At 51.9% G+C, this 13,316-nt stretch overlaps 1 protein-coding gene across 1 annotated transcript; it reads left to right on the top strand.

Moving 5' to 3' along the window:
• The first annotated feature begins 324 nt into the window (after positions 1–324).
• LOC144093977 (endothelin-converting enzyme 1-like) lies at positions 325–6,144 on the top strand. The gene is made up of 2 exons (XM_077627768.1): positions 325–1,265; positions 4,520–6,144. Exons 1-2 carry the CDS (start codon positions 423–425, stop codon positions 6,053–6,055), a joined length of 2,379 nt encoding a protein of 792 aa, XP_077483894.1. The 5' UTR covers positions 325–422; the 3' UTR covers positions 6,056–6,144.
• Positions 6,145–13,316: the final 7,172 nt, after the last annotated feature.

The following is a 13,316-nucleotide window of genomic DNA, read 5'->3' as shown; positions in this document are numbered from 1 at the left end:
CCACAGTGGGGGATTGGCCGGGCTGCCCCGCACATTCAAGCATTAAGAACACATCGACGCATCGCTCTGGCGACTTCATCTTCCGCCTCTTCTTTCTGGCACCTCCATGCTGTTGTGTACGCAACCGCGTTTCTCGTTTGTCGCGCCCGCGACGCACCCCTCCCAGTGGAGGCAGCCAGTGCGACGCTTCTCCGAGCTTACCCGAGTTAATCCGAGGCTTCACCCGCAAGCAAGACGGCTCTTTCGCTAGCGATGCATCGAGTGCGAGAACCGCGCTCGTTCTGGCTCAGCTGCATGCGGAAGACGAAGTCGAGGACACGCGCCACGCACTTCAAGCGCAAGAAACCCGACAGCGAGGTGTTGACAACGGCCGCCGTTAGCTCATACCCTGCATCCTACCATTTTTCCCCCCACGAACAAGCATGAGCGACAACTCCCCAGCCGCAGACGAGCCCCAGTGCCAGAGCCCTGTGAGCGAAGAGGAGTTCAGCAGCCCTGGAAAGTCCGAGTCGGAGAGTGAGACCTCGTCGCCGCAGTCCGAGGAGAGTGTGGCCGCCGAGACGGCTGCAAACACCGCGCCCTCGGCCCCCGAAGACATCCGCGTGAGGAAACGGCTCTGCAACTGGGTGGCCGTCTGCTGGGAGGCGGCCATCTTTCTGCTCGCTTTCTTGCTCGGTTCGGTGGTGATCACCACCTTCGTATGGGTGGCGACGCCGGACGCGCCTTCCCTGCTCCTCGCCCTGTGGTCTCCGGTGCGGCCGAGCAGGGCCAGCCAGGCGCCGACGACGACGGCTCGCGTCGACAACTCCGACGCCATCGATGCCGACGTGCCCTGGGGCCCGTGCGCCTCGGCAACGTGCCTCGAACAGTCGCGGCTGCTGCTGCGCCAGCTGAACGCCACGCTGGACCCTTGCGACGATTTCTACGAGCACGTGTGCAGCAACTGGGTCCATGCGCACCCGCTACAGCCGGGCCAGCTGGGCGTCTCGGTGGACGACCTGATGCTGGAGGTCTACACCAACACTCTCGTCACGGCCATCCAGGACGATCGTGGGGGATTCGCCAACTTGCGTCGCTTCTTCAACGAGTGTCTGGCGCCCGAAGAGCGCCTCTACTACGAACTCATGAGCCTGTTCCAGAAGTCTCTCGGCCTCAGTGGTTGGAACACCACGACTGGCAGCAAAATGGCGGCTGCACAGCTATCGCAGGTGCTGGGAAACCTGCAGCGAGACCTGGCCATCGACATCGTCTTCCGACTCACCAAGGTTGGTCGGTTAACCCAATCCTCGGCGACACTTGCCGGCACTCTATGCACATATTCATTGCTAAGATGAACGAGATAAGCAGGGAATTATCCGAAGAATCCGAAATTCCAATCTTTAGGGGAATCTCTCTGGAGCTCACAGTCAGAGGCGTTTAATTGTCGTGCTTTACAGCGCTGGCTGTACAGACGGTTACAATAAGAGCTCTCTGGGCGTCGCCATCTCACTGGACTGTTGCGTTTGCCTGGTGCAAGCAGACTGGACACGGTAGCGCGATGCTGTCTGCATTTGCTCGCGTCTGTCCAAAGAGTAGACGTTTTGACACGTGCGTGTGCCCGACGTTTGGCCGGTTTCACGACTTTCGCCGTCCGCATAGGTGCGCAGGCTCTGCGCTGATCTGCTGCTGTGCGCTGCGCTCTGTGCTGTGCAACAACAGTGGGAACAGCGCACTTGCACTTATCGCATAGCACACAACGCTTCGGGAAAAAGAGCGGCCGCGTGCCCCGGGTGTAATCGCAGTCAGAGTCGGATCGTTCTACTGGGTTATTTCAATGTAGAAATCGAGAATTCTTTTTGGAAACAAATCCCTCTAACCTCACCATAACCCCAACGTACAGCTGACTTAAATCCGGAAAATCTTGGTCGCCTGATATATGTTCGTTTTATTTATTTTTGGAAGAGCATGTTGATGCATGTTGATGAAAACAACTGAACAGTGGTAGCAGACGGGAACATCTGTGTGTGTTCTCTTCAGACCCGTCTGTTAGCGCTGTGCAGTCGTTGCCTTTTCAGTCATTACCGGCCGTATTGTTTGGCGTTCGGTAGCTGATCCCAAGGTCGCGGGATCGAATCCCGGCCATGGCGGCAGCCCTTCGGTGGAGGCGAAATACAAAAACGTCCGTGTGCTATGCGGTATTAGTTCTCGTGGAAGAACCCCAGAGCCCTCCACTACAGCGTCTCTCATAGCCCATGTGCAGCTTGGACGTTAAACCCCACATACAAGCACCTTTTTAGTCATTAATCACAGATGCCAAACGTTTTGCGCAATCACGTACACGAAAAATAATGTGTCAAATAAATTTTTGGGAGTGAATACCCAGAAGTTCATGTGTGAGATTGCGGAGCCCTCGCTTAGAGGTCTTAGTCTTAATGGCCGCGTCTTGGTTAATCGGAAAGGAACGACTCGGCGTCGTTCTTTTTTTTTTGCGCTTATTATGTTACATAAGACCTCGACAGATGTTTTCATTCTAGTCAGACCCCAAGGTATGCTGCTGATCTGCTCCACTATTTACCCTCAGAATTTACAATAGCGCGGGTTCTTTATTAAATGGAGAAAGGGGTAAGAAACGCTACGCTGAACTTATTTGCTACCTCTATTTGTTAATCATCAAGATTCGTTTTCTAACTGTGCGTTAATCCCCGTGTTCTTGCAAGAACAGCTATGCGGTTTTTCTTATCTGCGTAATGATGAGGTGGAGGGTGGGGATTCGGAGGATGTCTTTAGATTAACGGCGGGGGATCGGGCGCTTGTTAAATCTGGTAACGAGCTATTTAATAGGTAGAGGTGTCTGGTATCGGCCTGACACATCAAATTAGACACTAGTAAAGTGTTCCAGGTATTGCTGAGTACATTGAGCCCAACAGTAAAGTAATTTTACCTGTTGGCTGTGAGAATACACGGAGAGGCAGTCCACGAGCGTATATGTCCTCAGAGGAACGATGCGGTATAGTCGTAAAGCAATGCGTGAAGAAGCTTTTCGTCAAAGCACAGGAATGGGAGAAGGAGAGGGTCGATGCTCTTCTTCGGTTCTCGCCAGGAAAAGAGACTGAATAGTAATTAAATTTTCTGTAAATTAAGTAATCAGCACAGCAGCCTCAATATTACATAGAACCGCGCATGCCCTGTGGCTTTCGCCCATTACCGCTTCGTCGCATTCAGCACTCGTCTGCTGAAGCCCTGCTCTTCCCTGAATTTAAGAAATAATCATCTCACCCTCGGACGTTGTTATGCGCTAGTGCACGCCTCAAGAAAGAGAAAATTGCATGGAGATGCGAGTTTTCAAACCGAATCGTAAAAATATATGTGAGTTTAACGCCCTGAAGCCGCACGTGGGCTATGAAGGACACTGTAGTGGAGGGCTATGAATTAATTTCGACCACCTGTTTCTTTTACCATGCCCCGACATCGCGGTTGACCAGCTTTTTCCGGCGCCGCAATGGTAACACTATCAACAGATGTCCGCCCATACAGGTCTCTCAATTACCAGTAATGCAAAGGATTGAATGGCTACCCCAAAATGCGGCCGCCGTGGCCGTAATTTAATCCCGCGACCTTGGACTCAGTAGTCGAACGCCAAACTGTAAATAAGCAGCATTTTCTCCATACGCGTCCTGACGGACAGACAGCCCCTGCAGGGAGCCACCTCCCCAGAGAAGCGCCTCACTTCTCTCCCTTTTCGCGAGTTTAAGTGAGAATAAGCAAAGCGCAAGAACTTACAACGAGAGCTCTTTCAGTGCAAGGAAGCAAGGGCTAGTTTCCGAGAGGACCTTGACCGCTGCGCACTCGCTCTTAATTTCCCATGTTCGTTCTCACCATCAATGCTGACACCAGCGGCAGCTCTCGCTTCATCTGCCGCCTTGAAAGCCACTGGTTGCGTCCATGTCGGACGTATTTTCCCTTGTCGCTCCACTAGACATACGTTGTTCATATCCAATCATATCGCGAGAAACATCAGTGCTTATCAAAGTGGAGTTCATATATGTAACACTTCCATCATGGTCGACCAAACCTGCACGCCATACCAGTCGTGTACAAGGCAACTCTTGCCCTACCAGCAGCTGCAACGCTATCATCGTATTTACAATAGTACTCAGAACAATGAAGGTCAGAGCAGTAACCAGTTAGCAGTTGTCGGTATTCGTAGTTACGGTTTGCAGCCGCAGCGGCGGCTGTAAACAAACCCGTTGATGCTATTACAGTTATTCGCTCGGCTTAAACGCAATAAACACATGAAGCAAGCATAGTGAAAATTCAAAGATTGCTGCTATTGTCAACTGTATACGTCTGTGTGGTTTTAGTCGCAGTCTCTCGCATTCATTCAAGAATGCAAGAAATTAAAGAACGAAGTCAGCACTTGCCTACCAGTTGCCTACAGTCGATGAAGGAAAAAACAGTATTTAAATCGCAATACATTTTCTGGGAAAACGCTCAATGGCGCCGGGACTGTACTAACGTGCCGCAATGTTCTTTATTTCAGGTGGAATCTGCCTCTGGAAATGGTACTCTGCTTGTTATTCAGCAGCCCAATACTGTCCTTGTTCGTTCCAAGCAAAGTGCACAGGACGAGCAGTTCTTGAGACAATACTTCGAGCCGTTGCTGGCATACTTCAGAAGGAGCTTCAAGACTGACGTGTTTGTTTTGGAGAAGCGGTTGGCCAGCTTTTTCCGGCGCCGCGATGATGACAATATCGACAGATGTCCGACCTTACAGGTCTCTCAATTACCAGTGATGCAAAGGATTGAATGGCTACCCCTCTTGCGCGCGGCGTTTGGAGACGAGACCATCAGCAAGTCGACCACAGTGATCCTTGGTGCTCCCGAGTACGTGTTTGGACTCGCCGTTGAAGACGCTCTGCCATCATCCAAAGAACTGATCCACTACATGCTCTTCCGCCTTTCACTTCTTCTGTTGCCCCTGAGTTCGAACAGCCGTGTTAGGGATAGTTTTGGTTCCGTCGGTTACGCCACATTTCCAGAAGTTCATCGCCCTCTTCGCCAGTCGAAAGCCTGCCTTAGGATTTTAAACCGTTTCGAACCCAATATTCCCCTATTCTTGTCCAGGGGCTTCTCTGAAAGCGTCTTAGGTGGTCAACAGTTCATTCACTGGCTTCTGTCTCGACTTCGCGAAGTCTTCCGTGATCATGTGCTCAAGGTTCAAGTCTTCAGCAATGCCCTCCGAGGCCGCCTTATCACAGGACTCGATGCAATCGTCTGGGAGCCGCTGTTCCCCGCCATGCTCCTTAACGGCTCGGTGCGAGTCCAGTACGCGCAAGAGGCTTACCAGAATGCCAGCCCGTCCGCGTCCGCTACTGTGCACCAGTGGCTGACGAACTCATCGCGTCGAAGGTTGTCTTGGCTGTGGCGGGGCGGTTTCCTGAGCAGCGAGCCAACGCTGGTTTACCCATACCGCACGCTCGAAATTCCCCCAGCCACGTTCAGCCTGAACGTCTACAACGACACGACGACGGGCGCTCTGCAAATCGCTAGAATCGCGCCCCGGATCTACGGTCGCCTCTTCGATGTGCTGCACTCGTGGACGCTCGCGTACGACCAGGGACGCAGGCACCAGCGCAAGTTCGTGAGAAGCTTCGCCAGCGCGCGCAGCTGCCTCGCGCATGACTACGACCGTATGGCGTGGCAACGCAAGGTTCCGCGTCCTGGCAACGGCAGCTGGCCAGTGCAGGACCTGTGGGACGGACTGGCCCTGCCACTGGCGTACGAGGCCTTTCAGTTTTACCTGCGCAAGACGGACACATCTCTGCGGATAAGCACCAGCAAGGGGGACCTGCTGGACGCACCGCGGCTCTTCTTCGTCTACTACGCGGCCAGTCTTTGCGAGAACATCACGCCCGGGCTGGTGCGTTGGAACGCAGCGAACGAAATCAAGAGCCCGGCCTGGTTCCGCGTCAACGGACCGCTGCGCAATACGCCGCAGTTTGCCGAGGCCTTTCGCTGCAGGTCGAAGGCCTTCATGAATCCCCCGCGGAAATGCCTCCTGTCTAGCCTGGGTTAGTTGGCGAGCGTCCGAACACGGCGACCTCTCGAGCGCGACACCAGCCAGGTCACCAACTGTCGCTCATAAAAGTTACCGGACGTCTGCTTCCGTGTATATCATTTGCATGAAGTGGACGCTCGTTCACTGCTCATTTGAGGTATCGCCGATAACTGCGGAGCGTTATCGGAACCATCAACAAGACACGGTTAATTCGAGTCCTGTTTTTCCTCTAGGTAGTGCTGACAAATGATTTTTTTTTATCACGCCCAGATTTCCAATATTTTTGCCGCCGTCTAAAGCAAGTCTTTTGAAAATTCCCCCGCTACTTCACGTGCATGCGGCTGGAACAGTTCCTATAGCTCTCAGGTGTGAGAGAAGCTTTCCATTGGGTTCTTTTCAATATATTTACATTATTGTTTGTTCTTCAAAAGCACGAAGAGTGAAAGAGGAGGCCTACCGCACAGCTAGGTTGCTGTTTCAGTCGCATGTACGATGAAGCGGGAATTTTCGTGAAGCGCTGACTATATTTCAAGGGCAGTATAGACGGTGATTTATAGTGCGAAAGTAATTCTAGCCGCACTCTCCGGGTTTCAGCTGTGTCCGTCTGTGTGAAACTTCTGAGTAGCAATTTAATAATTGGTTTTTGGGGAAAGGAAATGGCCCAGTATCTGTCTCATATGCTGTAGGACACCTGAACCGCGCCGTAAGGGAAGGGATAATGGAGGGAGTGAAAGAAGAAAGGAAGAAAGAGGTGCCGTAGTGGAGGGCTCCGCAATAATTTCGACCGCCTGGGGATCTTTAACGTGCACTGACATCGCACAGCACACGGGCACCTCAACGTTTTCCCTCCATAAAAGCAGACCCACCGCGGTCGGGTTCGAACCCGGGAACTCCGGATCAGTAGCCGAGCGCCCTAACCACTGAGCTACCGCGGCGGGTAGTAGCAATTTTGTAACTGGGTCACTGGACACCACAATCGGGCTGTGAGTAGGCGGTGGCGTCCACCTACGAATTGAGGCAGTTATGCGCCTTTGCGTTTCTCAAACCCAGACTCCGTTAATTTTGAGGAAAGGCGCTTAACTGGTTCCCTGGGTCAGTGGACACATCAGACGCGTTTTGAGGCACCTGGTGGTGGTGGTGAAAAACATTTATTGACCAATAACTGGTTGCAGAGAGGTGATTGGGTTGGGGCCCTATTGGCCCCTTCCCCTGACAATACTAGGTGGATCCCCTATTCCGGGGCCCCATTGCCAAGCAAGGCCCCCCGCGCCCGTTGAACCAAGGCCTTTTGGGTCTTGAGGTCTTTACAGCCGAGCAGGGCCGTCTCCCAGTCCAATCTGGTGGGGTTGGGGTTGGGGGAGGGGGCAGATGGGTTTGATTGGCACGCCCAAACCATGTGGAAGGTGTCAGCCACCTCCCCACAGAACTGGCACGCGCCATCAAAGGATGAGTTGAAATGCTTAAGCACCGCCGGGCACTGTACTGCGTTGGTGACGGTGATGTCCACCTGCAAAAAAGCCGTGCTGTCGTACAATATTTGGTGCCAGGCATTTTTTTTTACGTTTACAGTTTCTTATTTTAAAAGCTCCGGGAGATACGTCGGTGTGATCGTTGCAGCTAGATAGAACAGCAAGGCGGACATTATGCACGTAAAAGAGCGGAACAATTAGCCGAATAATTAACTAAAATTACCTAATAAACTTTTTATTTTTTATGGCTCAAGATTATATTGAGACATTGAAGGCCGTCTTCGTCTTCTTCTAGACCTCTGTGGATACCTAACCTGCAACCGAACCTAACCCAATCCAACCTAACCCAACCGCGCTTACCCACGCGGGGGGATTGACCAGGGTTTGGTGGTGAATTTCAAGAAAATAACATAGGCGATTGCGAGGAAAAAAGGTCTCGTGGCATGAGGAGGAAATGTAGAAAAGTGAAATGAATGAAAGCTAGAAAAGAATAACCGAAGAAAAATAAAACAATATTGAAAAACGAGGAAAAAAAATTTAAACAATAGAGGCCGTCTTTTGAGATGTGCGGAAGAATTTTGAATAGAATTAACAATTTCGAAAGTTCCACTTGGAATAATGTAGTCGCAAGGGTATCCGAAAACCCTACTTAACGCGAATCCCTTGGATCCGAAAACCCTACTTAACGCGAATCCCTTGGCGCTCGCACCGAACGAAGAACTGGGAGTGGCACAGGAAGCTCTAACCTCTAGAGAGGTCTTCCATATAAGTCTTTTTCTGACGTGCGAACCGCCGGCAAGGGGAGAGAAAATGTCTTATTTCAACTTCCCCGCACGTGTCACGCATGGATGGATGGAAAAACTTTATTTTCGTCAGAGAGCATGTGTGGACGATTCCGTGTCAGATGGCCATCAACCCATGGCTGACGGCGACCTGGGTGGCCCACTCCACGGCCCTGGTCTGGACGACCGGGTCTGAGCTGGCCAACACGGCCTCCCACTGCTCGAGGGAAGGATCACGCATAATGTCCGCCGGTGGCGGTGCTATGCTACAGCTCCATAATATGTGGTCATAGGTTGCCAATTCGTGACACCATTTGCACTCCGGCTGAATGTCCGGGTAGATTTTGCTCAATACGTATGGGTTGAAGAAGCATCTAGTCTGCAATCGTCGCCAGACGCATTCCTGCGCCTTCACCAATTGCTTGTCCGGGGGTGGGTAAATCCTCCGCTCAAGTCTGAAATGATTAGTAATGTCATGAAAGGATACCAGCCCATCTCTCGTGGACCTTCCCGGGACGTCCAGCTCACCTACTCGGCTGACGAAACCTCGAGCATTCATGTGAGCCGTCTCGTTCCCAGGGTTCCCAGAGTGTGCAGGTACCCAGACAATTTCCGTCTCCGTAATCCCTCGCTCCGTGGCCCGATTCAGCAACCGCGCCGCTGTGACAGATATTCTGCCCCTCGCCAAATTTCGGATGGCTGTTTATGAATCGCTGAAGATCAGGTCAGCATTACTACTAGTCATAGCTAGTGCTATCGCCGCTTCCTCAGCAGTTTCTGGGGAGCGGGTTTTGACTGATCCAGAGGCGATCAAGCGTCCTCGCCCGTCCACCACCGCAATTGCAAATGCATCCTTGTCCTTATACTCGGCGACATCTACATAGACTGCCCCGTTGTACTTCCCGTACTTAGCATGTAAAGCTTTGGCTCTTGCCTTCCTGCGGTCCTCATGATGTATTGGATGCATGTTCTTGGGCAAAGGTTTTATGTACAAGCCCTTGTGCATTTCCCGCCTCATCTGAATTTTCGTGTCACCGGCTGGAACGTCAACTCCAATGCCGATCCTTTCCAATATGTCCCTTCCTGCTTTTGTTTTTGAAAGCCTACCGAGCTGCATCACCAAGTGCGCCTCCCGTAGTTCTTCTAGGGTGTTGTGCACCCCTAATCCCAGCAGCCTTTCGGTAGACGCATTTTGAGGCAACCCAAGGGCCGCTTTATACGCCTGCCTAATCATAGCCTCCACCTTTCCTTTTTCCGCCGCGTCCAACTTCAAATAAGGCGTCGCATACACTATTCTACTGAGCACAAATGCCTGCACTAGCTTACACAAGTCTTTTTCCTTAACACCTCTCTTACGATTGGCGATTCTCCTGATTAGCCGCACGGTAGCATTGACCGTATTTTTAAGCCTTTGCAAGGACTCGCTATTCTTCCTGTTAGTCTGCAGATACATACCCAGGATCCTGATCGTTTGGACCTCAGCGACCGGTACTCCCCCCACTTTCACCTCTAAAGGTGGTGGCGGCGTATAGTGCCTCGCATGTATCCCTCTTGGTTTATCCCTCAGAACAAAAAGCTCGGACTTGGGCTGAGAGCACGAGAGTCCTGCTTCCCCTGCTAGCTCCTCCACAATATCCACCGCCTGTTGTAGAGTTTCTTCCAACTGTGCGTCACTGCCTCTTGTTACCCATAGAGTAATGTCATCCGCATAAAATGTATGTTTAAGTCCCGATATCCCTTGCAGCCTGGGTGGTATCTTGATCAAGGCGAGATTAAATAGGAAGGGCGATAATACCGACCCTTGCGGTGTCCCCCTGCCCCCCAATGGGAAGGGATCCGATTTCATTTCTCCGACTACAATCTCCGCAGTCCTACCCTCCAGAAACGATCTGATGTACCGGAAGGTTCTACCCCCCGGTCCTATGTCTGATAGGTTCCTCAATATTGCCTCATGGGTAACATTGTCAAAGGCCTTAGTGAGGTCGAGCCCCAAGATAGCCTTGGTGCCCGTGCCGTACCCAGGATCAACCACGTCTTTTTTGAGCTGTAACATGACGTCCTGCGTCGATAAATTAGCCCTGAAGCCAATCATTGTTTCAGGTATCAACTCATTGTCCTCTACATAACCCTGAAGCCTGTTCAAGACCACATGCTCCATCAATTTGGCCAAGCACGACGTTAGCGAGATGGGACGCAGATTCTCAATGCAGAGCTTCTTCCCTGGTTTAAGAATAAATGTAATCCTAGCATGTTTCCACTCTGGCGGAATCTCCCCGGCCGCCCAATATTTATTCATCAAATTCGTGAGTGCCCCCACTGACTTGAAATCCAGGTTCCGCAGCATTTTATTAGTAACCCCGTCCGGACCCGCTGCTGACGTGGTACGAAGTTGGCCCATTGCAAACTCCACTTCCGCCACCGTAAAGTCTGCATCCAATTCAAGGTTTTCCTCTCCCGAGTAATCCGGCAAGCAACCGCCCGCCTCTCTGTTTATGTAACGACTTCGGAGTTCATGTATGAATTCCCCAATCGTGCCTTGATACCGATGCACTAGCCTAGCCATTTGCCCCTTTTGCGCATATTTGGTTGCGGCCGGGTCTAAAAGGTGCCTCAACAACTGCCATGTTTTTTTGCATCCGGATTGACCATTCATCCGGTCACAAATCTGCCCCACTGTTGACACTGCAACTCCAATGTGTAGGCTTCGATTTGTCGTTCTAGCTTGGCCATTTTCCTACGGAGGACACCATTATGCCTTTGTTTCCTCCACCTCCGAAGGAGACTCGCATGTGCTTCCCACATGTGTAACAATCTAGAGTCAGCCGTAAAGCCCTCCCCCTCCGTCGGAACCTCTTCTGTGGTACTCTTCACGGCCTGCTTGAGCGTGTCAATCCAGGCTCCTAAGTCCTCGATTTCCCCGTTCACTATGTCATTCCTGTATTGCCGAAATCGGTCCCAGTCCGTCACTCGAGTTCCTTTCACCGTGTCTTTGTGCTTAGCAGCACTAAATATCGTGGAAAGGATATAGTGATCACTTCCCAGTGGCTGTCCCGTGTTTACCCACTGTGCATCCCTGATACCATTCACAAATGTGAGGTCTGGAGAGGTGTCTATGCTTACGCTGTTGCCTATCCTGGTATGATCTAGCGGGTTGTTTAAGATCGTCCATCGCAGGTCCTGGGCAACCTGCCAAAGCTTATTTCCCTTCGGGCTGGCTCGGATGTAGCCCCACTCCGGATGAGGCGCATTGAAATCTCCCACCACGATGAGTTGAGACCTAGCCGCTAGCCGTTGCGTCTTTATCAGAAGGTCTGGCAGGCCCACCCCCTTATCTTTTGGAGAAGAGTATACATTAAGAACAAATAGACTCTTACCGTCCTTTCTTTTGGGCAAAATCTCCAGCAGGACGTAGTCCTCCCTGCTGCTATCTATGGTATGCTGAATCACTGTGGTGTTGCGATGGACTAACACGGCCGTGAAGACGCTCAATACGCCCCCTCGATCAATCTCTGGTGGTGTAAATGTCTTAAATCCTGGTAATTTCACCGAGCCGCTAGCCTCCTGCAAAGCTATAATGTCCGGCTTACTATCCAGATTTTGTATGTGCAACTGCAGGTTCCCCCGCTTGCGACGGAAGCCCCTGCAGTTCCACTGCCAAACCTCAATTTGCTGGCGAGGGGCCATGGTGAAGCCCTAGGTTCACTAACATCGGTTCTTGGCCGACTACGGGAGGCAATCTAACCTCTAGCATAGCATTTAGCTGTTTAAACATGTCCATTACCTGGGTCTGGAAACCCCGCATGTCATTGGTGAAGGCGTCAAGACGCTCCTCAATGTTGCCTAGTCTAGCTTCTATCCTGTCGACCCGGCGATCCAGCCTATCCTGTCTTTCTTCCAGTTTTCCTACTCTCTCCGCAAGGGTAAGCATGTCTCTCTTAAGACAAGTGACTGTAAATACTGGCTGCGGCGTGTCCGCCGCCGAAGTTTCTGCTACTCTCTTTGCACGAGCTCCCTCATCTGCCGGAGGTGGCCTTTTGACCGTCCCCCGATTCTCCACTTTCTCCACTTCCATAGCTGTGTTATCGTCCACGCGGGAAGCGTTCGCCTGCGCCGCTTGCTGTGGGGCTTGGGCCAACGGCGTCTGTACCCTGTCTACTCTGCCGGTTTTAAGCGCGCGTTCCATCTCTGCTATCCTAGCTTCCATCTTTTTGATAGTTTCGGCTTGCTGCAGCACCTGCCTTTGTAGCTCCTTCTCTCGAGCAGTCTCATTTTGGGAGCCCGCGTTGGGCCAGCTCACCTTTTTCCTCGTGGCACTTGGGCTTCTTCCATGACCGGAACCTTGCCCTCCTCCTTTGCCAGGCTCGGGTCCGGGCAGTGGCGGGAAGGAAGCTGACCGGTCCCTGCTCTTGCTATCGCCTCTCGCACCGCTAGATGACCGCTTCCGGGGCCTCGAACGCCGCTCCTCCTTGCCCGTTTGGCTCTTGTCCTCGTTGCTCTGCTGCAGACCCGTCGGCTGCTGACGGGCTAGGCGAAACTTGCACGCAGGTTTGTTAGCGAACCCGAATTTGCATAAAAACAATTTAGGCCGTTACCATCGAGGGTGAGCCCAGTTTTTAATTTTTCTTTAACGGCAATCCCGCCGCGGTGGCTCAGTGGTTAAGGCGCTCGGCTACTGATCCAGAGTTCCCGGGTTCGAACCCGACCGCGGCGGCTGCGTTTTTATGAAGGAAAAACGCTAAGGCGCCCGTGTGCTGTGCGATGTCAGTGCACATTAAAGATCTCCAGGTGGTCGAAATTATTCCAGAGCCCTCCACTACGGCACCTCTTTCTTCTTTCACTCCCTCCTTTATCCCTTCCCCTGCGGCGCGGTTCAGGTGCCCAACGATATGAGACAGATACTGCGCCATTTCCTTTCCCCCCAAACCAATTATTATTATTATCGGCAATGTGGTTAGATGGATGGATGGAAAAAACTTTATTGCTCTATTTACAGCTTTCAGCGGCTAACAGAGGTCTTCATGCTTTACT

The sequence above is a fragment of the Amblyomma americanum genome, chromosome 1 (assembly GCF_052857255.1).
Source record: "Amblyomma americanum isolate KBUSLIRL-KWMA chromosome 1, ASM5285725v1, whole genome shotgun sequence".
In the NCBI taxonomy this organism is placed as follows: domain Eukaryota; kingdom Metazoa; phylum Arthropoda; class Arachnida; order Ixodida; family Ixodidae; genus Amblyomma; species Amblyomma americanum.
This window is presented reverse-complemented; position numbering and strand designations above follow the sequence as displayed.